Here is a 27,085-nt window from a genome sequence, read left to right as displayed (position 1 = left end):
CAAAAAATAATTAGACACACAACGTGTACTTTATTATTAATAAAAACAGTATACACATTCATCGGTATTTTTTTTTACGTATTGATCTTACAATAATACAATTTTAGGAAACGTATGTTATTGTTTTATTTTTTTTTTACAACGGTATTCCGTAATGTTCCCAGGGAAGCGTTTCCACGTTGTCCAACCTCACGCATCGCTTGTCGTCGTGCGGACTGAGCAAGTTTCTGCTCCGATACGGTATAAACGTCGTGCAGGCACGAGCGTATGCACGACTGGCGCGTTTTCAGCTCGCGCGCGTTTTGCAGGCACGCCACGTAATCCTCGAACGTGATCCTTTTCGCGACTACGTTTTTCTTGACGCCCTTTATTCTCTTGGTGTCGTCGCATTCGAGTACCTTGTAAGCGTACATCTTCGCTCTGAGGCCCACGAACTCCACCATGATCGCGCCGTTGTTCTCGTCCTTCATTAAACCGGGCACCTTCTTGTTGACGCGCGGCATACCGTGCGCGTTATTCTCCGCGTAATCGCTCGTGTCGAATCTGTCTAAGTCGCGTCTCATAAGCTCGTACGCGTTTTTGCACTCCAGCGAATAGATCAGACTGTCGGTATCGGTGTAAAGAATTCGACCCCGGTCGCGATAGAGCGGCGCCATGTAGTCGTAGTGAAACTCGTAGAGGCGCGTCTTGGATATCTCGAGAATACACATTCCCACGTAGACCGGCTTGTTGAATTTCACCTCGAGCCTTTGCAGCTCGATCGCAACGAGATTCTCCGAGAAGACGCTCTTGCTGTGAAAGTTCGGTCTGGCGATCATCGCCTCCGCGCCGTACCTGCCCTCCCATCGCGTCACGAGACGCACGTCCGCAGTCGACGCTGTGAGTGGCGTATAGAAATAGTGTAGGCATCTGCGAAGTAACGTCATATATTAAATAACATCTCTCCGTTCCCTTGTTCCTCATTTTTTTTTACTTACCGATCGCAAACGTGCTTCGCGCAGCGGCTCACGGTCAATTGCAATCAACAATCGTGATAGATTCTTTATCCAGACGAAATGACCCCCGTTGACGACGCCACGCAACGTATCGCGCAGATACAGGAGATTTACGTGTCTATCCCTCTTATCGTCGGTTAACCGCAGAGGCACGATCGCGTTGTCGTTGGCGCCCCGTCCGTACTTATCTTTCTTTTCAATCTTTTCCCGAGTGGTGAACACATTGATCGATACGTCATTCTGACGTTCGAACTTTTCGATGTGTTTCAGATCTATGGGGAACTTTATCCCGTCGAGATTCAGCACCGTCGCGCAATCGGGATACGAGCCACATCGTTCCGCGTGCCGCTCGGCGGGATACAGATTTTTAAGTATTAAGTAATATTTATAAAATTACATTAGAGTATTATGTAACAGGTGAAATACATCGTTCCGTTCCGCTCATCAAAGCTGGCTGTGATATGAATCGATAGCACCACATCACAACCACTCTGATGGGAGGAACAGTCGATTTTATTCAATCAGCCTTCCGTGAGAGACGTGCATCAGTTAATGGATTCCGTCCGCCTCGCGGACGTCCGCGGCGAGCAACTCGTCGCACTCGTTCCACATCGCATCCAGAAGGGTTCGCCCTCGGGAACGTTGAATCTCACTCGAGCGAAGAGACGACGAGACCTGTAGGTTTGAATCCTACGTATCACCTCTCCTCCGTACAACGTCTTACAATAAAGATAATACTCGACGGGTTGGCAGCGCATATAATCGTTCGCCCTAGCGGAGTTTGCCACCGTCGTCTCTATCCACTCTCGCTCGCGAATACTTCGCGCTCCGATTTCCCTTCGCAGATGATGGGTAGCCAGATTCCATCGCGCGTCTTCTCTCACCACCGCGGCACCGACGCGCGCGCGTTTGACGACGACGACGACGCGTCGACCCTCGCCGATTCGTCGTCCGATTTGGACGAAAACTTTGGCATGGGCTCGCGACAGAACAGGTCGACGTCCGATTCCGCGGACGAGTGATCGCTGCGATCGTTCATTTCTCAAATACGTGTCGCTGATGCTACCATTGCACCATTAACATGTCGAAATCTAAATACACATCTCCATCTACAGTCCGCCAAAAAAATGTTTCGGCGTAATTATAAGAATCGAGAAAACTCCGTTGAGATCGGAGATCGGCGATTCCGTTTTAAATTAAATATCTGACTAATTTGCAATTTTAGAGTATGTTTTTAAGGAGAAATAGCTTTGGGGGTAGTTTCCAGGATTTAAAAATAAAATTACAAAATCGGGAATGGAGCAACAAATTAGCAACAAAAAAGCACTAAAAGAATATGTCTTTTTTTTTATTTAACACAATTTTTTAAATGACTGTGCTAACTTTAAACATAAGTTAGCACAGCCACTATTTTCTCCAAAACGGCTGGAGCAACAAAATTGGGAATTGAGCAACAAATTAGCAACAAAGAGCACTAAATTTCTGTATAAATTTTAATCAATTGTGCTAAATTGGCTGTGTCAGTTTAATAGACGTCAGGTATTGCACCATACTAGATCAACCACATTACATCCTCTTGAACTCGCATAGGTGAACTGCGCTGGATGGTCCTGTTGTACCGCTCTACCATTAATAAGTACGAACCCGTTTGATTGCATAAAGTCCTACAACAAAGTGCCTCTAGCATTTTTCGACCCATCCAGCGAAGCTCTAATAGAATAAAGATATGTGTTTTTAAATTGCCTACAATATCGTTTGGAGCAATCCTCGTGTTAAATTCACCTCCAATAATAAAGGCATCGGTGCCATAGGTTACAAGTAACTCATCCAAAACCGACTGTAGTAAGTCCAAGGTGACTATAAAGTCTATGTCCGGCTTAAAATATACCGATCCCACAATCGCGCAGCCACCTTCAACTCTGATTATAGACATTAATGCAGAGGCCTTCCTTCTTTTTTTCTTTTTCTTTTTCTTTTTTTTTTATAATCGGTATTACGTTTCAGTAAACATTCGAACTCACATTTTCAATCAGTAATCCAAACATCTTAATTCCGTCCTGTAAGATCTGATTTTTTATTTCAGTTTATTTATTTTCTATTCTATCTTCAAGAGAGACAGGTTACTGATTTGGTTTGCTTTTATTTCAACTAATATAAAAATTTCTCTAATTAAAATACTCACAATTTCTTTCACGTCAACGTATTTTCTTTTTTTATAAAGATAACTACACATAATAAAGACAAAATTGACTTCAAAAGAACTCTCTTTCTGTCGGTCACCTATCTAACAATAAGAATTCTAGACATACCTGCCGTGTTTGTCATTACTTTTTAAACATAATTAAAAATTAAACAAAAAATTAAATAATTAAAAATAAATATTAGACAGAAAGTAAAAAAAGTTTTTATATATAGGCACCTATATACAGGCATTATACTAATTATAATTGTGTATTCAGCAGAAAGCTGCTTTGCAACTGCAGTTGTAAAATTTGTGAATTTGATTGGAGTATTACTCTTAGTTTCGGCCAAAATTAAAAGCATACACCAATCACATTCACAAGTTTTACAACAATTGCAAAGTAGTTTTCTCTGCTGAACACAGTTTTTTATTACTTGCGTTATATGTATGAGCCGCTATTTGCTGCGCGTGCGCAAACAACCCGGCAACCGAGCAACGACTTGAATATTTCGTTGAGCACCGACGGCGCCAAACAGCAGTGCTGCAATTGGATATAAGTCTGTGATCAAAACTTTGGAAGGCTGTTAATAGACTAAAATAAGGTAGAGAATAACGTAAGTCGCGAAAGGCTATTTATTTTCTAGTCTTTTACGTCTTACGTTTTTTTATGTATGCTTTACTTTATGTCCACGCTACGACAGACGTCTCGTTCTTTGTCATCAGCCGAACGCTGCCCTTGCGGCAACCCAATGCAAAATATTATCCATGTAATATTTAATTGCGGATTATACTTTAGTAAAGCCTTTTATTTAGTCAAATACATTGAGGAAACTTTTCCTCAATCTCCAAGAGATATTCTTCCATTTTTAAATAATCCCCCTCGTCAATTCATCCGTCTTCTCCTCGCAACTTGCAAGTCTATGGATCTCCCCCCCCTTAGAAAGAGTTTAATCGGAGGATCATGTTAATCGGAGACGGTGAATCGGCCCATATCTGCAGTGAGGAAATAATAATCAATATCGAGTCGAAATCGATTTATTCTGAGTCGAAAAGTCATCGAAAGTTGTGCCATAAATCAATCAAAATCGATGAATATTTCAATTACTTTTCGATATACGTTTTCGACGTCAATTATACGTCAATTCGATGGGTCATTTCTCGCTGGGATATAATCATATATTTACTAATATAAACTAATACGAATTAGTATGAACAAATAAAAGGTTTTTTTCCCCGGGCAATTGGCGCAATTTAGAGATTTTATTTGTTTTTTGAGATACATGTCACTTGGGTTAAGTTAGGTAACACAATTATGTGATATAATAATTTTGTTGCAAAGAAATTAAAGCTACTACCACACTTAGGTTGGATTTTTGGATTTACAACATTGCGCGTGTACTTGGCACCTTTTTTTACCTTTTTTGAAAAAGGTATCAAAAACCAGATCACGCACGTACTAACGCAGACATTTTTAAAAAAAAGTGTATTTTTCGACGTTTTAGAACATTCTGAACACATTGGCATAGAAAGCTAAAAAAAAACTTTTTTTTCGGTTTTGTCCCTTATTTCATATAATTCTTTAAAATTTGGGTGATTAGACTTAACTTTATACGTGATCAAATTTTCATATACGAGGTTTACGAAAACAAAGCTTCTTCTATGAGGAAGAAAAATTGATTTAGGCTTATAGTCAGTAGGAAAATAGTCAATTTTTATTTGCATGAGTCACAAATAAATTTTTCTGTCTCAGTGTTGGCATAGTTTCATGGCACCATTTCCAGCTTTGGTAATTATACATATTGATGTAGTTTTACGCGTGTTCGCTTCCGTAGGTAAAGTAGTATGCAAGTATGCCGAAGACTCTCTAGCGTCGAACGAGACTGATCGAGCGACGATTGATCTACGCGAACAGTTCAGTAACTCTAACGCAGCCACTGCAAGCAGCTAGTCACGTATAGAAATATATAAGCGTTGTATCTTTCTCAAACATATATCAAGAGTGTTAATTTGCAATCAACAATTCGGTTTCGAGCACTCATTATTCCTGACTCCTCTTCTTACAGTCGTCTGCGTCAACAATACAGAAAGAGAGCAACCTCACCAATTTCAATGATTTTAACATATGCTGTCAAAGACGTGATCCTGAGTAACTTCTTTTTATAACTTAATCGGCGGTCATTGCTTATTTAAAAGTTATGAATAAAAAAAGTTTGAGAAAACAAGTTTTATTTCAGTGCTAAAGGAAGTAATTTACTGATATGTGTGTATAGACAGTGTACACATGTAGGCGGGGGTAGGTGGGGGTGGACCTCGGTTCGCGTGGAAAGTTGAAAACCTGAATCGTACAATGATAGACCTTGTTTTGCCTTATAAACAGGCCGGGGTGGGATGGGGTGAATCTCGCTTCAATCTAATTAAAGGTTTATCATTGTACGGTTTAGGTTTTCAATTTTCCACGCGAACCGAGGTCCACCCCCATCCATCGCTGCTTGCAGGGGAGAGGCCTCTCCCCCGCCTACATGTGTACTATCTATGGCCTATGCACACATATCAGCAAATTACTTTCTTTAGCACTGACACAATTTTGTTTATAACTTTTAAATAAGCAATAACCGCCGATTAAGTTATAAGGAAAAGTTACTCAGGATCACGTCCTTGACGACATATGTCAAGGTCATTGAAATCGGTTGAAGTTGCCCTCTTTCTGTATAATTACCTAGTTACTAATTGTAAGTCTCTCAATGACAACGCTATATGTACTCGGTAAAAATCAGAGGAAGGCCGTTTAATCCGGTGGGGTCGTTTTATACATTTCTTTTATTTGGTTGGCGTATTTTTTTTTCTTGTAAAGACTTTTTGTTAGGTTTTACATTAGCTGTACTTTCTCTAATAGACTGGAAAATTTCATTTTTTACTTTATCTCTAACATAGAGCTTAGTTTGTTATGTATCGGATGATTTGTTATATAATTAGTATAATAATTCAATTTTTAATTAGTTTTTGTATACTTGTTTATTGTATATGAAGAAAATATATAATTAATCATATTGTTATTATCACATTTTATTAATATATTTTTAAATAAAGCTTGCATTGATAAGTGCACTTTGCATTAGCTTAAAACACGATAAGTATTCAACAAATTAGAATAAAAATATTACTTGTAAATAAAGTCTTTTAGGTGATAAATTGCACGAGCTTGCGTTAGAACTGATAAGTATCGTGCATTTACATAAACACAGTCGAGTTTCTCTTAAAAATAGAAATTGTATCATGATATTGCGGTAAAAAACAATTTTATACTTAAACTGTACTCATAGTACTTTGGTATTAGCGATCGTAAACATGCAACCTTTTTTTTGGTTTTATTACAATATGTTGCTATCGTCTACATTCATATTTGTGTTGATATTTCTAATAAATGTCAATCTTCAATTTTGTCAAGGTAACCATTTAAGTTTTAAGCTAAATTTAAATTACGTGCATTAATGTTTGAAAATAAGATGTATTCATTAAACATATTAAGAAATTCCGGTTTTGGACATAAAAGTTTTAGAATAAAGTTATCATAAATATTCATTTGTCGATCATTTTGCCAGGGTACTTTTATATACAAAATAATGTATAAAATTAAAGTGTATAAAGGCTCTCTTGAATAAATTACATAAATAAAAAGAGACAATAAAAGTCAGGCGCAGTAATGGTCCTGCAAACTTGGCACACCATACCTATAAACCTCAAAATTTTTTCAGAGTTCTGACTTTCTTTTGAATAGTTCTAGAGTTCTATATAAGCATTTTAAATAGTTCCGATAATTAAATAAAAAAAAATCAAATTTGAAAATATGGTGCGCTAAGTTCACGCAGCGCACCAAATCATGAAAATGTTTGTTTTACAATAGTTCTACAGTTCTATATCAAATATACCAATAGTTCTAACAATTTGAAGCAAAAAATCGATTTCTGAAAATCCAGTGTCCAAACTGTAACACCTGTCTAAGAAAGATAACAGTTCCGACCGGATCGTATTTTTTCGACTTTTTCATATAGTTTTGCAAAAAATTTTAATCACTTCCCAGTAATGCAATTATTTTAAAAATAAAAACCATATTTAACATATAAGAAATTTTCAAGAAAACCGCATTTACGGGTTTTTAGGTGAGGCGCTGGCCGATTTTCGACAGTTCTATAAATTTTATGATAATTATCTTGTAGATTTGAACGTATTCCAACATTTTCTGAAGAGTTCTATTGATGAAAATTATGTGAATATTTTTTAAATAATTTTTTCTCCCGAAAAAGCCGCATTTACGAGCTTCTAGGTGAGGCGCTGGCCGATTTTCGACAGTTCTATGAATTTTATGACAATTATCTTGTAGATTGGACGTATTCCATCATTTTCCGAAGAGTTCTATTGATAAAAATTATGTGAACATTTTTTAAATAATTTTTTGTCTCGAGAAAGCCGCATTTACGAGCTTCTAGGTGAGGCGCTAGCCAATTTTCGACAGTTCTGTGAGTTTTATTATAATTATCTTGTAGTTTTGAACGTATTTCAACATTTTCCGAAGTGTTCTGGCGATAAAAATTATGTGAATATTTTTTAAATAATTTTTTGTCCCGAGAAAGCCGTATTTACGGGTTTTTAGGTGAGGCGCTGGCCGATTTTCGACAGTTCTATAAATTTTATGATAATTATCTTGTAGATTTGAACGTATTCCAACATTTTCTGAAGAGTTCTGGCGATAAAAATTATGTGAATATTTTTTAAATAATTTTTTTTCCCAAAAAAGCCGCATTTACGATTTTCTAGGTGAAGCGCTGGCCGATTTTTGAAAGTTCTGTGAATTTTATGATAATTAACTTGTAGTTTTGAACGTATTTTAACATTTTTCAAAGAGTTCTGGCGATAAGATTTATGTGATTATTTTTTAAATAATTTTTTCTTCCGAGAAAGCCGCATTTATACGGGTTTCTAGGTGAGGCGCTGGCCGATTTTTGACAGTTCTGTGAGTTCTAATACAATTCGTCTGCAGTTCTGAACGTGCTTTAATGTTTTTAACATTTAAGAATTAATTTTTATTATTAGAAAATTTGTTTACGCGTTGTTATTAATCTGAGATAAGAGTGGCATTCCCTGAGTTCTACAAAAATGTCATAACTTTTCCGACAATTCTGCTTAGAGTTTCGAGTATCATTTTTGTTCCCACACTTAGCGATACCAGAACCACGACGAGGACGTGATGGGGATTAGTTCCATTTTTGTTTTTTTGGGGGGGTTTTTAAGTTTTTAAGTTTTTTTGTTTTTTATTGTATTTTTTAATTTGTTATTAACTATTTTTTTTATTATTTTATATTTATCGTTTTTATCTTTTATTTTTATTTTTGTATTTTGTTTTACATTGCCTTCTTTTATTATTATTATTATATTATTGCATATATCTTTTTAACTTTATTGCCTGATGTAAATAAGAACGTGCGGAATTATTTCGAAAGTGGATTGTAGTTGTGTTCGTTTACGTGATAAGTCATCATATTCATACCACTTCAAACCTATGTATACAATCGCTGTATATAGTGCCCTGCTCTAGAGTTTGCTCTAGTCGGTCCAATGTATCTGATTGCCCCAATGAAATTATAATATATTCCCTTAACTTCAGCGCGTTTACTTATTGTGTTGAGTTCCATGCAACCTAAGGGCAATTTTGCTGAATTTGATGGAACATAATTTTTGTCTGTCAGAATGCTCATATCGATAAGAACATGAGGGCCATATATCAATTTATAATCTTGCGTTTGTTTACAATTTTTGTAGATATAATTTGTATTGATCGCACTATTTATTGCGTCTTGCATATGGCCTGGTCCGTTTTGAAGGATTATATCGACATTAATATTCAAGAACGTAAAATTGCGTTCGCTGGTTTTTTTACAAGCATAGCAACAAAGAGATCTTGTGTAGCTCGGATGTAAAATGTATTCCACAAGATGAGCAGCATTGCAGTTTGCATCTAAAGTTTGCAATTGTCGTGTGTACTGCGACATTTTAAGAATTGGAACATTGCGTAAAATTCGAGCTCTCTCAACTTTAGCTGCTGCGGTCATTTTGCCATCCGTTAAAAGCTTTTAAGCTAATTTTGTAATTTTGCTGTCAATTACACAGGTTGCTTCTTTATAAGAGAGATTTGTTGCTATTGCACTTATTTTAGCTTATAGTAACGAGTCAAAAGCACATGTGTTTTTTACAATAATTTTAATCCCGTCGCAATGCACTGGTTCGCATAGATTCCCATTAGGCATCAGAGGTATACCTACTGCAGCGCCGTTCGGCAAAAAGTCCCAATCGGTGCAGGCATCCAAGTAATTAATTTCTTTCGGTATTTTCCATTATTGTCAATATTTCTTTTTCGATTATTTGCATCGGTTTTATCCTCTCCCCGCCAGTTTTCTTTATTATTCAATTCATTTTCACTTTCGCGAGATACAACAAATGTGTTTCTTTCTTTCTGTGGCTCTTCTTTTAATGGAGTGGAGGTTTTAGCATAGCATGCGTTAAATTCCGATTCGGATGGAAGAGTGGAAGTGTTACTGCTCAATTTTGTACTTTTTTGAAGACACGGTAAATGACGTAGATGTTTCAGTTGTCTTAATTTTATTATTAGTACAAGATTCACTTATTTCTAGTTCATTTAATGAAAATTGTTGTTTTGTAATATCATTTATTGTAACCTGTACATTATCTTTCGTCGTTGTATTCGGTGATGTTTTATTAGACGTGATGTACGTTGAACTTCGTTCTTTTTCTTTTTCTTCGATGGATCCAGATTGAACTGTGGAGTCTGATTGTGTTGTTGTAATTTCAGGGTTTAAAATTATATTATTCTTCACTTTATTGTGCTCGGCGTATGCTAATCTTAACTTTCCATCGAGATAGTTAAGATGTTCCATCACAAACTTATCCATTCTCATTGGTAGCCTGCCTTTGAAAACTACGTTTTTTAAATTAGAAAACGTTCCTTCAACTGGCGACGATTTAGCCACTGTACCGCCTCGTTTGAAATGCGGACGCTTTATACCAGTTCACAGAGGTACAAAAATCATTAAATCTTTTAATTTAGATGCAGCAGTTGGATTGTGTAAAGCATTGAGTACCTCACCATCAACAGATTGTTCTGCCAATTCTTGAGCAGTGATGAATATTCCGTGTGCCCACGTTTTCCAGCAAGATATTCCATCGTCAGATGCTGAAATTGTTTCGTAGTCTTTTTTCTCTACTTTGTCATCATTCTTTAGTACATCATTGACAAGCACCCCTTGTTTAATAATACTGTTAAAATGCCGCAAACATAGTTCTGAAGGTACTGGATCGTTTGAATTATTGACGCCGATTTTTTTACTTAAGGCTACTGTCAAAATACATTTTAATAGGTAAGTAATATCCTGCACATTGGACATTTGATATATTTGAGCAATAGACCTGATGTAAAATTGGCGAACTTTTGCTGCTTTCTTACGTAAACAATTCCATTTTGCAATCATTGCTACTAGGTGACTAACATCAAGTCGTAAAAAACATGCTGGAATTTTTGTATTGCAATTGTCGAGCGATAAGTCTGCTTCCATAAAACGAATTTGAAAACATTTTTGTAAATTATGTTTTAAATCGACACAGTTCGCAAATGTTCTTGCTAGAGCAACTAAGATAGCTCTACCAAAATCAGACGTTACAATTCGTGGTACACAAGCACCCGATCTTATAAATTCAGACAAAAAATATGTAATTAACGATGCATCTTGCTTCGATGATACCATCTGAAAAACCAGTATACTTGGATTATCACTATCTTCGAATGCAAGAACACATTGATATAAAAATATATGCGCAGATGTTATATCGCCATACACAATTAACTTTTTAGCCACACTACCTGTGGCATCAACTGTCATGTAGCTATTCAAAAAACGGTGTCCTAATTTGTACATTTCTAATTGCTCCTTAGACCAGTACATGCAAAAGAAAGGATCCATTCCTATTGCATGTATTGAACTAACTTGTTCTTCATATTTGGCAACGCGTAAATTAATTACTGGATTCGTACTCTCTAAGCCAAGGCGTTTGTCTACTTCTTGTTGCTTCGCTTTGCGTAGAACGTGTTCATGTGGCATATTTGGCGGTATTTTGTCACCAAACTTCATCAGCAATTTTGCTTTTTTAGCTTGCCAAACCGATGCACAGGCAAGCCGTGGTGGAGTGATATACCCTCTGCCAGAGATCCCCTCCACGCGCACTGCCAGTGATCCCCTCCAAAAGATTCAGTCAAATGTGGCTACGTCGCGACTTTCCTATGTCTCCGCCGTGGCGCTGCCAGAGCTCGTGGAGGGGATCGAGCTCGTGGAGGGGATCACCGGCAGTGCGCGTGGAGGAGATCTCTGGCAGAGGGTATATCACTCTACCACGGCTTGCCTGTGCTCTTGCCTGCGCTATCCTCTCCACGCGATCTGGCAGCGCCACGGCGGAGACATTGGAAGGTCGCGACGTAGCCACATTTGACTATCTCTTTTGGAACGTGCTTTCGATCGTTTGCATTAATATTCGATATTTGATTTCCTCTTACGGCTAACTGTTGCTATTAGGCAATCACTGTACCGTTATATGTAATTATACAGTATACAATTTTTGTTATTGCCTGCATTAATTGTAATCTGTATTGTCTTAAATTCTCTTATTTCAGTGCATATGTAACATAGTAGAAACAACAAAAATGTATGACAAAGAGATATTGTTACAAATCTTAACAAATTCATCTTTTTGGACAATCGATTCAAGCGGGAAGGTTTTACCTCCACGTGATGCAGTTTATGTCAAAATTTCAGATGAAATGAGAAGTAAAGAAAGCGACATTACCCCGAAACACGTGTACACTATATTAAATGAAAATCGAGGAATCTTCCTGTCGGAAGTTTTACGCGTTTATAATATTGACGATAACAAAAGACAAATTGTACGTCATGGCAAATTAACTAACGCATCTCATTTTGATTGTGAGTCACAGACTGAACAGAAGATATCGTCATCATACAAAATAATAGTATCCGCTGAGAAATGGAAAGCAATGAAACCGGAATCCCTTATTTACGGCGATAAACGATACGTGACGCTAAAGAAACGTGTATGGTCACATATTATAGCAGAAAACATTTATTCTCAAACTGATATTCCATGTGCCATTACGTTTAAAAGTGGTAGAGTTTATAAACGTCCATCTGCTCAATGCTATGTGCACATTAAAAGACATTGTAATGAATGCGGTGCTATAATAGATGGTAAAATGTTCTCAAAACCTGTTGCACATAAGGATTGTGTTTTTGAATTTTTGGTAACAGATTTTGATACAAAAATTACCTACAAACGAAAAAGACCTCTGGCGGGATACTTACGCCAGAAAGTTGCCGCTCACCTCGTTGATGCTAATAAACCTGCATCGGTTTGGCAAACTGAACAAGCAAAATTGCTGATGAAATTTGGTGACAAAATACCGCCAAATATGCCACATGAACACGTTCTACGCAAAACGAAGCAACAAGAAATAGACAAACGCCTTGGCTTAGAGAGTACGAATCCAGTAATTAACTTACGCGTTGCCAAATATGAAGTACAGGTTGGTTCAATACATGCAATAGGAATGGATCCTTTCTTTTGCATGTACTTGTCTAAGGAGCAATTAGAAATGTACAAATTAGGACACCGTTTTTTGGATAGCTACATGACAGTTGATGCTACATGTAGTGTGGCTAAAAAGTTAATTGTGTATGGCGATATAACATCTGCGCATATATTTTTATATCAATGTGTTTTTGCATTCGAGGATAGTGATAATCCAAGTATACTGGTTTTTCAGATGGTATCATCGAAGCAAGATGCATCGTTAATTACATATTTTTTGTCTGAATTTATAAGATCGGGTGCTCGTGTACCACGAATTGTAACGTCCGATTTCGGTACAGCTATCTTAGTTGCTCTAGCAAGAACATTTGCGAACTGTGTCAATTTAAAACATTATTTACAAAAATGTTTTCAAATTTGTTTTATGGAAGCAGACTTATCGCCCGACAGTTGCAATACAAAAATTCCAGCATGTTTTTTACGACTTGATGTTAGCCACCTAGTAGCAATGATTGCAAAATGGAATTGTTTACGTAAGAAAGCAGCAAAAGATCGCCAATTTTACATCAGGTCTATTGCTCAAATATATCAAATGTCCAATGTGCAGGATCTTACTTACCTGTTAAAATATATTTTGACAGTAGCCTTAAGTCAAAAAATCGGCGTCAATAATTCAAACGATCCAGTACCTTCAGAACTGTGTTTGCGGCATGTTAACAGTATTATTAAACAAGGCGTGCTTGTCAATGATGTACTAAAGAATGATGACGAAGTAGAGAAAGATGACTACGAAACAATTTCAGCATCTGACGATGGAATATCTTGCTGGAAAACGTGGGCACACGGAATATTCACCACTGCTCAAGAATTGGCAGGACAATCTGTTGATGGTGACGTACTCAATGCTTTACACAATCCAACTACTGCATCTAAATTAAAGATTTAATGACTTTTGTACCTCTGTGGACTGGTACCCAAGCAGCAAAGCAGAGCATCTTAACCAAACCAAAATCAGATTGCCCTAATTAAGTGAAGAATTACCAACTTTTGACATAAAAAATGTCTTAAAAATCAAATAGCGTTTGAAGTCTTAAGTACAGGTTGAAAATTACGTAGTTCAAACCTACAAAATGCCTTTAAAGTTTAATGACTTTAAAGTTATACAATAGGTTGTAAATGACTAAATTTTGATCAAAGGTATGCCTTCAAAGTCGATTCAACTTATAAGTCAAAATTAGACCCCCATTTGAAGGAAATGTGACCTGGTTGTATTACCTAATTTCAATTTCGTAGGCGATATGACTTAATTGGTCAGGATTACCTAATTTTTACCATATATAAGTCTTGTGTGTTTGACTTGACTAATAGGGAATATTTTAGGCGCGAAATAAACCTCGCGGCCGTACTACGAGTTAACTACAAAGTTGAGATTACCACGGAAAATGACCTATAAGAGAAATTGGTCCGATTTTAGGTCGAAATGCCCAGCAAAATTGCCTTGAGTGTTAGTTATTGGTCTTGGACCTTAAATTATTGAAAGTTACCATAACCTATCTATAATTATTGCACGTATCGATTCCTGTTTGCTGATAAATAATTATCCATTTTGTAAGACCTTTTGTAAGACGCATTATCAAAGAAAATAAAATTGTTCCTCATCGATAAATGAATAAATCGAGGTTAACGCCCGACACACACTAATATCTTCCTACTGTATTTTTCTCATTGTACAAGGCTTGCGATCGTTATGCTAGGAAACGCAAACACACGGGAATTAATTCGGCGCTCGTCACCCGGGGGGGATGAGATTTTTCAAGAAGTTACGAAGTACAGAAGAAACTCTCTATACTGTAATAAATAGAATAATCGAGACGATTCGCGCGAGCAACAGCGAATTTGCGAGATAGAGTCGTTACAGAACAAAACACGTTCGCACTCGACCGCGTCACACGGTGAACTCATGATCAATGTTTACGTTCGCGGCACAGCCGACCGGCATTTCTCGATATATCGATCCACAGATCTCGAAGCACGCCGTATTTCGAAGTCGATCTTTGAAGTCAATTTCACTTATAAATAGGGAAATCAGACTTATTAGTCAAAATGCCTTATTGATCGACAAGACGATTTTAAAGTCAACGACTTTAAAGTAAAAATGCCCTAATTAAGGAAATCTGCCCTCAAAATTTAGTATTTGGTTTTCACAGTAGGGAAATTCAACTTACAGGTCGAAATTCAGACGAAAACGTTAAATCAGCCATTATTATGAGAACCAGTATGTCCGCCATGATACATCAAAACGCTTTCTAAAAATATAGGCATTATAAAATAAATTATATTATATCTCTCAGAGTAACTAAGAATTGAAAAAAAATCTATTTTGCGATACTTTTCACGTTAGGTGCAAGATTAAAATACTTTTATTGTGCTAAATGCAAAAAATATTATTGCTAAATAATTAACGATTAATTAATAATTGCTTAAATTATTTATTTTTGACATCGCGTTGCTTTTAACGAAGTAAAATAAAATTCTGTACAGAAAATTTTCTTTCGCACTTATATTTCTGTTACATGTCACACGATATTCAGTTTCAAAACCGACGTGGTGGTGGACTCTATTAATATTTTACTCCAAGTTTCCATGGCTGGTTTGAACCATATGCTATGACTGTAGCATAGACCCGTCTTGGTAGAACTAATATGGAATACATATTTTTTCGTGATGTGCAGCGCTGCCATCTACTAGATGTCTCAAAGACAAAAGTTAGGTCAAAGAGAGGGCACAAATTGGTCAAAATTACCAAAATATTACCGATATTCGACCTTCTGATAGGTCCATTTCACCGAATCAGACTATGACTTATAAGGCGAAATGCCTTGCATTACCTAATTTCAACCGTAAAATTACTTCAACTTTATTCCCCACTTACCTTCTTTCGACGTCGATTCGACGTAAGTTGGGCTTGGTCGAACAGACTTTTGAACCTATCAGAAGGTCGAATAAACGTAATTTCGCCCTATTTTGCTGCTTGGGTATAATGCGTCCGCATTTCAAACGAGGCGGTACAGTGGCTAAATCGTCGCCAGTTAAAGAGACGTTATCTAATTTAAAAAACGTAGTTTTCAAAGGTAGGGTACCAATGAGAGTGGATAAGTTTGTGATGGAACATCCTAACTATCTCGATGGAAAGTTAAGATTAGCATACGCCGAGCACAATAAAGTGAAGAATATAATAATTTCAAACCCTGAAATTACAACACCACAATCAGACTCCACAGTTCAATCTGGATCCATCGAAGAAAAAGAAAAAGAACGAAGTTCAACGTGCATCACGTCTAATAAAACATCACCGAATACAACGACGAAAGATAATTGTACAGGTTACAATAAATGATATTACAAAACAACAATTTTCATTAAATGAACCAGAAATAAGTGAATCTTGTACTAATAATAAATCTAAGACAACTGAAACATCTACGTCATTTACCGTTTCTTCAAAAAAGTACAAAATTGAGCAGTAACACTTCCACTCTTCCATCCGAATCGGAATTTAACGCATGCTATGCTAAAACCTCCACTCCATTAAAAGAAGAGCCACAGAAAGAAAGAAACACATTTGTTGTATCTCGCGAAAGTGAAAATGAATTGAATATTAAAGAAAACTGGCGGGGAGAGGGTAAAACCGATGCAAATAAACGAAAAAGAAAGATTGACAATAATGGAAAATACCGAAAAAAAACTTAATTATTTGGATGCCTGCACCGTTTGGGACTCTTTGCCGAACGGCGCTGCAATAGGTATACCTCTAATGCCTAATGGGAATCTATGCGAACCAGTGCATTGCGACGGGTTAAAATTATTGTAAAAGACACATGTGCTTGACTCGTTACTACAAGCTAAAATGAGTGCAATAGCAACAAATCTTTCTTATAAAAAAGCAACCTGTGCAATTGACAGCAAAATTACAAAATTAGCTGAAAAACTTTTAACGGATGGCAAAGTGAACGCATCAGCTAAAGTTGAGAGAGCTCGAATTTTACGCAATGTTCTAATTCTTAAAATGTCGCAGTACACACGACAATTGCAAACTTTAGATGCAAACTGCAATGCTGCTCATCTTGCGGAATATATTTTACATCCGAGCTGCACAAGATCTCTTTGTTACAATGCTTGTAAAAAAACCAGCGAACGCAGTTTTACGTTCTTGAATATTATTGTCGATATAATCCTTCAAAACAGACCAGGCCATATGCAAGACGCAATAAATAGTGCGATCAATACAAATTATATCTGCAAAAATTGTAAACAAACGCAAGATTATAAATTGATATATGGCCCTCATGTTCTTATCGATATGAGCATTCTGACAGACAAAAATTATGTTTCATCAAATTCAGCAAAATCGCCCTTAGGTTGCATGGAGCTCAACGCAATAAGTAAACGCGTTGAAGTTGAGGGAATATATTATAATTTCATTGGGGCAATCAGATACATTGGACCGACTAGAGCAAACTCTAGAGCAGGGCACTATACAGCGATTGTATATATACATAGGTTTGAAGTGGTATGAATATGATGACTTATCACGTAAACGAACACAACTACAATCCACTTTCGAAATAATTTTGCACGTTCTTATTTACATTAGGCAATAAAATTAAAAAGATATATGCAATAATATAATAATAATAAAAGAAGGCAATGTAAAACAAAATACAAAAATAAAAATAAAAGATAAAAACAATAAAGATAAAATAATAAAAAAAAATAGTTAATAACAAATTAAAAAATACAATAAAAAACAAAAATCATTAAAAACAAAAAAAACTTAGAAACTTAAAAAACCCCCCCAAAAAAACAAAAATGGAACTAATCCCCATCACGTCCTCGTCGTGGTTCTGGTATCGCTAAGTGTGGGAACAAAGATGATACTCGAAACTCTAAGCAGAATTGTCGGAAAAGTTATGACTCTTTTGTAGAACTCAGGGAATGCCACTCTTATCTCAGATTAATAAGAACGCGTAAACAAATTTTTTAATAATAAAAATTAATTTTTAAATGTTAAAAACATTAAAGCACGTTTAGAACTGCAGACGAATTGTATTAGAACTCGCAGAACTGTCGAAAATCGGCCAGCGCCTCACCTAGAAACCCGTAAACGCGGCTTTCTCGGGAGAAAAAATTATTTAAAAAATAATCACATAATTCTTATTGTCAGAACTCTTCGGAAAATGTTAAAAAATACGTTCAAAACTACTAAATAATTATCATAAAATTCACAGAACTGTCGAAAATCGGCCAGCGCCTCACCTAGAAACTCGTAAATGCGGCTTTCTCGGGACAAAAATTATTTAAAAAATATTTACATAATTTTTATCATTAGAACTCTTCGGAAAATGTTGGAATACGTTCAAATCTACAAGATAATTGTCATAAAATTCACAGAACTGTCGAAAATCGGCAGGCGCATCTCCTAGAAGCTCGTAAATGCGGCTTTTTCGGGAGAAAAAATTATTTAAAAAATATTCACATAATTTTCATCAATAGAACTCTTCGGAAAATGTTGGAATGCGTTCAAATCTACAAGATAATTATCATAAAATTCACAGAACTGTCGAAAATCGACCAGCGCCTCACCTAGAAGCTCGTAAATGCGGCTTTCTCGGGACAAAAAATTATTTAAAAAATATTCACATAATTTTTATCGCCAGAACTCTTCAGAAAATGTTGAAATACGTTCAAAACTACAAGATAATTATAATAAAACTCACTAATTGTCGAAAATTGGCCAGCGCCTCACCTAGAAACTCGTAAATGCGGCTTTCTCGAGACAAAAAATTATTTAAAAAATGTTCACATAATTTTTATCAATAGAACTCTTCGGAAAATGGTGGAATATGTTCAAATCTACAAGATAATTATCATAAAATTTACAGGACTGTCGAAAATCGGCCAGCGCCTCACCTAAAAGCCCGTAAATGCGGCTTTCTTGAAAATTTTTTATATGTTAAATATAGTTTTTATTTTTAAAATAATTGCATTACTGGGAAGTGATTAAAATTTTTTGCAAAACTATGTGGAAAAGTCGAAAAAATACAATCCGGTTGGAACTGTTATCTTTCTTAGACAGGTGTTACAGTTTGGACACTGGATTTTCAAAAATCGATTTTTTGCTTCTAATTGTTAGAACTATTGATATATTTGATATAGAACTGTAGAACTATTGTAAAACAATCTAGAACTCTAAAGAAATAATTGATTTTCATGATTTGGTGCGCTGCGTGAACTTAACGCACCATATTTTCAAATTCGATTTTTTTTTATTTAATTATCGGAACTATTTAAAATGCTTATATAGAACTCTAGAACTATTCAAAAAAAAGTCAGAACTCTAAAAAAATTTTGAGATTTTTAGGTATGGTGTGCCAAGTTCACAGGACCCGCAGTAATTGGTGCGCATTAATTTATATTCTCAGTCAATAAATACCTTTAGTGGACGTTTCAACTCTTTTTTTAGGTCATCTTCAGCACAATATTAATAAATTAAACGCGAATTACGTCAGTTGAGGCCTAACGCAGTCAAATTTGATAAAATAATAAATAAAACGAATATACTGGTAGTCAATTTGTTGATGCGGTCTCTCATAATGCAGAAGTCCAGCAAGTGTGTGCTCCGACGCAAACCGAGCATCTTCGAAACGATACTCCCAGAATGGAAAACCAGGAAGGAAACGAGACATTGGTCGGTCGAGTCAAGTTCTTACACTTTCTATAAGTGATACGCCGTATATACGCCGATTTTTTTCATATCTTGAGGTGTGATTCAGGACCCCAAAAGATAATAATTTATGCCTAAAAATTAGCTCAATATTGTTTAGACGACTTATACAAGGTGCTCTCATTTTAATGATATAAAAAGGTATGATCAAGTATCTCGCAAACAACGCATTTGCAAAAAGTTTTTAAACAAAAATTGCCTGATTTTAATGGACACATAAGATGATGATTTTGCTTGACCTAGGGAGTGCCTCCGAAGATCACGATAAGATCGCCTTTAACTTTTTAAATAAAATTACAAGATGTTTTTAATAGGAACTGATTTGTTTCATTATCGTGCGATAAAATAAAATTTATATATTTATATATATTTTTGCGAGATATTTGATTATATCTTCCTATATCATTAAATGTATAAGTCGTCTAAACAATAATGAGTTAATTTTTTGGCATAAATTATCATCTTTTGGATTCTTGAATCACACCCCAAAATCGGCGTGTATTACTTGGGAAATGTTACCTACTTGTTAGTGTTAATTCTAAGATACCTGTATAATCATATACGGAGTAACACACGTAAGAAGGATAAAGAATTTTACTTTATATACCCCAAGGGGCCTTAAAGGGCGTTTTGATGGGACGTGCCCAACCCTAACCTCCAATTCATCCACTACCTTACTGTTTCCTTCTTTGGACCAACGGTTTAACGTCTCTTCCGAAAGATGGAGCCCAGTTTTCTCCGCATCTTGCACGGAGGGGCGCGGTTTTTCGGAAAAAAACTTTTCCATGTTACATGGCTCTAGTGGACTCGAACCTGGTTCCTCAGATTACGAGTCTGGCGCTCTACCACTAGACCACACCGCCGCCCGCGGAGTAACACACGTAGTAGATGGTATAAAATTGCAAGTAATATAAAGTAAAAATGTATAAGATGTAACTTACAGGAAATAAAAAAAAATGAATACCGACAATATCGCACTGATTATAACAATTACATGCGATTTTTGCGATTGATTTGCGTATACACTTGCTGGACTTTTCTTATGAGAGACCGCATGAATTAATTGACTACCCGTATATTCGTTTTATTTATTATTTATTATCAAATTTGACTCATTAAACCTCGACTGATGTAATTCGCATTTAACTTATTAATATTGCGCTGAAAATGATCCAAAAAGGGTCGAAACGTTCGCTTTTATGTGTATTGGCTGAGAATATAAATTATTACGCACCAATTACCGCACCTAATTCCTATTGCTTCTTTCTATTTATCTGATAATGTATGAAATTATTATTATGGTAATTATTTAGTATAGAGGAACCAGCCCCAATGACCTTGACCTTGACATATGTTGCCAAGAACATGACTCTGAGTAACTTTTCCTTATAACTTAATCGTCGGTCATTGCTTATTTAAAAGTTATGAATAAAAAAAGTTTAAGAAATAGGTATACAAGTTTGTGTCAATACTTAAGGATGTAATTTGCTGATATATGTGTAGACAGTACACATGTAGGCGAGAGAGGGGCTACCGCTCTTTCCCCGCAAGCAGGAGTGGTTGGGGGTGGACGTTATTTTGAGTGAAAAGTTGAAAACCTCAACCGTACAATGATAAATAACCTTGTTTCGCCTTATAAGCAAGGGGGGATGGAGGTGAATCTCGCTTTGCATGGAAAGTACAATGCTGTCCAGAGAACCATATATGCAAAGCAAGGTCCATCCCACCCCACCCTACTCCTGTTTACAGGGCGAAACAAGGTATATCATTGTACGGTTTGAGTTTTCAACTTTTCACGCGAACCAACGTTTACCCCCACCCACCCCCGCCTATGTATACTGTCCATACACATATCAGCAAATTACTTCCCTTAGTATCAACTAAAATTGTTATATTTTTCAAACTTTTGTGTTAATAACATTTTAACGAAGAATAAGCGACGGTTAAGTTATAAGATAAAGTTACTCAAAGTCATGTCTTTGACAACATATATCAAGGTAAAAGGAGCTGGTTTCTTTATACTAAATAATTACCCTTATTTTTTCCATCTGATATAACTTTAGAAATTATATTTGAATAAAATTAAAAAATTGTAAAAAAATGTATTTCTAAGAAGGTTATTTTATGTAAATGTGTATCTATTAATAAAATCTATTATTGTATTAGCACATTGGAGATCGACTTCAACAACATGGCATTCTCAACAGACATTTTCAACACCAGAAGAATGCGCGCGAGAATGTCAGGATGATGAAATAACGAAATATTGTTATTATTACTTTGTCCTTGAATATTATACGACAAATAATTAGTATGTATTTATATACACCTGCGCGTTTACACACACACACACACACACACACACACACACACACACACACACACGCACGCGCACGCGCACGCGCACGCGCACGCACACGCGCACGCGCACGCGCACGCACACGCACACGCACACGCACACGCACACGCACACGCACACGCACACGCACACGCACACGCACACGCACACGCACACGCACACGCACACGCACACGCACACGCACACGCACACGCACACGCACACGCACACGCACACGCACACGCACACGCACACGCACACGCACACGCACACGCACACGCACACGCACACGCACACGCACACGCACACGCACACACACACACACACACACACACACACACACACACACACAACATACAACACACACACAACACACACACACACACACACACACACACACACACACACACACAACATACAACACACACACAACACACACACACGCGTGCGCGCGCGTGCAAGCAGGCACACAAAATCGCCTACTATAGTTTCTTGCAGAGTGTCCCATTTTAATTAGTCCAAGCAAATATCTTGAAAAATATGGAATATATGGAAAACCGTTTTAGACAAAAGTTGTAGGATATATTATATATATCAAAGGAGACAAATAATGTTAAAACCAATTTTCGAAAAAATTGATTTTTTTAAGGTCACATAAAGGCCATCGCCAGTTTTTAAAATAAAATTATATATTTTTTTACATAATAAGATTCTTATAATTATTTCACATATAAAAGTATTAAGGTAGAGTTATCAAAAAATTAATAATTTACGAAATATTTAATATTTAATTCTGGCATACATTTTGACATGAAATATAAAATATCTCGTAACCTATTCATTTTTTTGGTGACTGTATCTTAACATTTTAATGTACAAAATAATAAAATGAATTAATTGGTGTTCAAGAAAACACATTGCTGCTTCGCAAAAAATTGCAATTTGCAATAGGCAACATGTATTTTTTGAAATATCTCGCAAACTATTAATTTTTGATAACTTTACCTTAATACTTTTACATGTAGAATAATTAGAAAAATCATATCATAAAAAAATCAAACAATTCCATTAAAAAAATGGCGATAACGTTTATGTGACCTTAAAAAATTGATTTTTTCAAAAATTAGTTTTACCATAATTTTCCCCTTTGATATTATACAACATTTGTCTACAAAGTTTTTCCATATTTTTTGAAATGTTTGCCTGGGGCATTTAAAATGGCATAGTCTGTATATGTATATATTTTCTTTGTAATTGATGCAATTTAAAGATTTCATATATTTTTTGGAAAATATATATCACTTGAGATAAATTAGGTAACGCAACTTTATGACACAATAATTTTGTTAATGTAAGCATATCTTCGCAAAAATTGTCGTATTTGAAAAAAATTTTGTCACAACACCTCCACGGAAAGCCCGACTTTCGATGCCTATAAAGCAAGGCGAAAGTGATTTGCCTGCTACTTTACTTTCTGCTCGCTACGTCATCAATTTTCTTCCTTAAGGGGATCCTATAGTGGTAGTCGTTACCGACATTTAGTTAGATACATTAAATTTTAAATTGGATTTACAGAATTACAAAATTCTTTTACAAAATAAAAGTACGCACAAAAATGTAGAGCGCTAAGTCGATTTTACATCAAAAACAAAAAAAATTAAAAATTTGGACATATATATTTGTCACTAACGACAATATTTGTTTAATAAAAAAATACTGCAGTTTACATGTACAAAATAAGATACGTGCGCCTTAGGGAAAACATTTAAAAAAATATCGTGCAATTAAAACTAAGATTGAAAGTTAAAAAACCCAGAAACAAAAGTTGTATGTATTTAACTTTTATACTCTCTAAATTTCTTGGAGTGGGAATACTGCCACTCCAGTGAGATTTCACTTTTTTGGAGTGAGATCTCACTCCAAAAAAGTGAAATCTTACTCCAAAAGAGTGAAATCTCACTGGAGTGGCAGTATTCCCACTCCAAGAAATTTAGAGAGTACACAGCCAAAATGAGAATTTAAATCGCCAGTGAATAATAAAAAAATCAGCTTAAGTATCGTTTATTCGACCCAACTGGCCAATTTTATTTAAACAACGCTACGTTTCGACCGTAGATTTCGATTCAATTATTTCGGTTCAATTATCAATAAGCATATTGCCAAAAGGTTAAATCATCTTAAAAAATTGCATACCGTTACCATACGTCAAAGGTCTTAGTGATGTCATATGTCGAGGTTTAAGGAAGGTCAATATCAACACTTTGTTTACAATCCCTAAAAAACTTGCGTTAAGTACAAGCTTACACTTAAGCCTGGCCTCTAGAATTAAAGTAGGAAACGACACACTACTCGTAATTCGAAGGGAGCGAGAGATTGTATATTTTCTTCTCTCGTCAACAACGTAATATAATTTTAAAGACATAATAAGCATATATGAGCACATTAATATACATCCGAAAGATTAGTGTCAATACATAAAATATTTAATAGATAAACATAATCCTTTTAAATGCATTAAATTACTATCTTAACAATCTTCTTTAATAGTGAAGTATTTTATTGAAATAGTTGTCTCAGTGTACAATTTTCATAAGACTATGAATATAATCAAGTATAATTCTCGAGAATTTATCTCAATAAAAAGCTCATTCGTATTAAACCAATACACATACAGACAAGATGCATAAATATAACACATCATATAGAAAAAATAATCGGGCATAAAATAATACGTTATTCTCGAGCAGTAATGGAATAATTCGACTTAAAATACGGATTGATTAATTTATGATTATTATATCGTCTGACAAACGAGGTAGACAATTCTCAAAAGAAAGTAATTAATAATTAGAAGGATCATTCTTCTGTACAATTTCTACGAATTAATATAATACAATGTTAAACGATATATATATTTTATTACAAGTGATATTGCGAATAGACATGTCTTTTGTCATGTTTCATGGATTAATACGTACGTATATATATATATATATATATATATATATATATATAACGTATTGATCCATGAAACATGACAAAAGACATTCACGTCTATTCGCAATATCACTTGTAATAATCTGATTCCATCGGAGGAAATCACAACTCAGTAATTCAAAGCAACGGATTATGAATATGATGACTAATATAACGGTTAGTCTTTCCATAACGCGCGAAACTATCGTAGGTAGGTCTTAATATGTATAAAACGCAACTTAGTTAACATTGAAATGCTTAACAATACATGGTAAAGAAATCTCTTTTACATTAATGTTCTCAATAGTAACAATCTGGTTTAAGCAATTATTAATTGAATAGAAAAGAAAAGTGAACATTCGTATTGGTTGCAACCATAAAAGAAAAGAATGAATTTTATACTGAGCTCAGTCTCATGCAATGTGAAGCCATGCGGTTTCTTTCTCCTGAGGAAGTATTCCTCGAACAGCTCTCGTGACTTCTGAAACCAAGGATCGAAACGATGAAAGGACTGTAAGTCCATTATCTTACGCTGGACGACTATATAGCGCCCACTCTGAGATGATCGATGGTATAACAGAGATCGAAAAGTTACCTGAGAACTGAAGAATTCTCCGTATAGAATAATAAATCCTCGAAAAAAATTACATCTTTAAATTACGGCCGCAAGGGCATTCTCTCTCCTCCAGTAATGGCGGTATCGTCCTGCGTGTGAACACACGATGGGGTAATGGCGGCGGTATTCCTTCATTCCTCGTATCTCAAGTATCGGTCGTCAACCGCTCTCGACAGTGCCGACGTCTTCTTTTCACAGAGGCTTTCAGTACTCGCTTCACGAATAAAGATAAGTGCACGAGGAAAATAATACCGACCGATATTTTACAAATTATCGCAATATTTCACACAGTATCAATTACGCCGCCGAATCGTCTCAAGGCAGAGAACGTTGTTACTCAAAAGAGAGGTGAAAGACGAATGAACGCTCGTCGTGCCGCAACCACGTACGTGTCTGTTCCGCGCACGCGCCGTATCACGCACCGCTCGCGTGATCAGAGTCTGGGGCACAACGCGGTCTGCGCCGAGCGCGCGGATGAATACATGGTCTACGCTGAGAGCGCGGATACTCAACGACACAAGTCCCGCTATTTGTAGTAATTCTACCAAATGATATAATTACAACAACAACCACCACAGATAGCAGCTAATACACAATCTCTCCTTTTCATATCCGATTCTATTTTAACTAACTTGATTGCATAATTAGAAGGGGGAAAGACAGAATCGACGATCTCAAACAAACAGAGCATATACATATAAAATCAAATGTAAAGACTGCAATGCCACATACATCAGACAAACGAAAGGACACTTAAGCACGCGTCTCAGGGAACACCAGAACGATATTAAAAAGAATGTCAGTAATCATTCCGTAGTCAGTAATCATAGATTATCATATGGACATGACTTCGATTGGCAAAAGCCAAAAATTTTACACAAGGAGAAACAGACTAAAAAGAAGAAAATAGCGGAAATGTTCTTTATTAAACAATTCGACGACACCATAAATTTACAAAGAAACACAGAGAATCTCAACTCTTTACGAACGTATTATAAAAGAGACATAATTCCCCAATTTCTACTCTGTTCTCCCTCCTTAATCACCACAAGCGATCGTGTTTTGTTGTTCTTTTTGTTCGCTCATTATTAGTACTACCACAGAGCTGACAAGTCTTTCGACGATCGAACGACTAAAAAATATGTCGTTCCAAAGTACATTTTTATTTTTAATTAATCCCTTGGATCTCAACGCACAAATTATGAAAGCGCAATTTTATATATTTACTTATGGACTGTGACGTTGCACCGTGTGCACGTCACTGTATTCGCCACTCAAACCTTTGTATTGCGCGTACTACCTAGTTATTAGTTTTCAGGAGGAAGAGGCCGGAAGGCCCATTTTGGCAGCGTGGCGCCATCCGCCGGTGCGGCGAAGCGCCCCGATCTAGGGGGCCGCGAGTCGAAGCCGCGGAAAAGATTCCGGTACTGTTGCGACGATCGCGAGAGTGGACGAACGTCCGGCGAGGACCTCCCCGTTGCGCCGAGAGTAAGCGAGGGCGGCGGCCCTACGAGCACGATTGAGAAGGAAG

The 27,085-nt window shown here is 36.2% G+C and overlaps 1 protein-coding gene across 1 annotated transcript in view; it reads left to right on the top strand.

Annotated features, from left to right (window-relative positions):
* Nucleotides 1–6,479: 6,479 nt before the first annotated feature.
* Nucleotides 6,480–27,085, top strand: part of LOC143901636 (uncharacterized) — a 226,935-nt gene continuing 206,329 nt past the window's right edge. The window contains exons 1-2 of the mRNA XM_077414064.1: nt 6,480–6,622; nt 21,791–21,935. Of these exons, the coding sequence (XP_077270190.1) occupies nt 6,523–6,622; nt 21,791–21,935 (245 nt within the window). The 5' untranslated portion in view covers nt 6,480–6,522. The remainder of the gene's footprint in view (nt 6,623–21,790; nt 21,936–27,085) is intronic.

Source organism: Temnothorax americanus, unplaced genomic scaffold (assembly GCF_048541705.1).
Source record: "Temnothorax americanus isolate GAGA-0224 unplaced genomic scaffold, ASM4854170v1 Scaffold35, whole genome shotgun sequence".
Taxonomy (NCBI): Eukaryota; Metazoa; Arthropoda; class Insecta; order Hymenoptera; family Formicidae; genus Temnothorax; species Temnothorax americanus.
The sequence above is the reverse complement of the archived record's forward strand: the minus strand, read 5'-3'. Positions and strand labels throughout refer to the sequence as shown.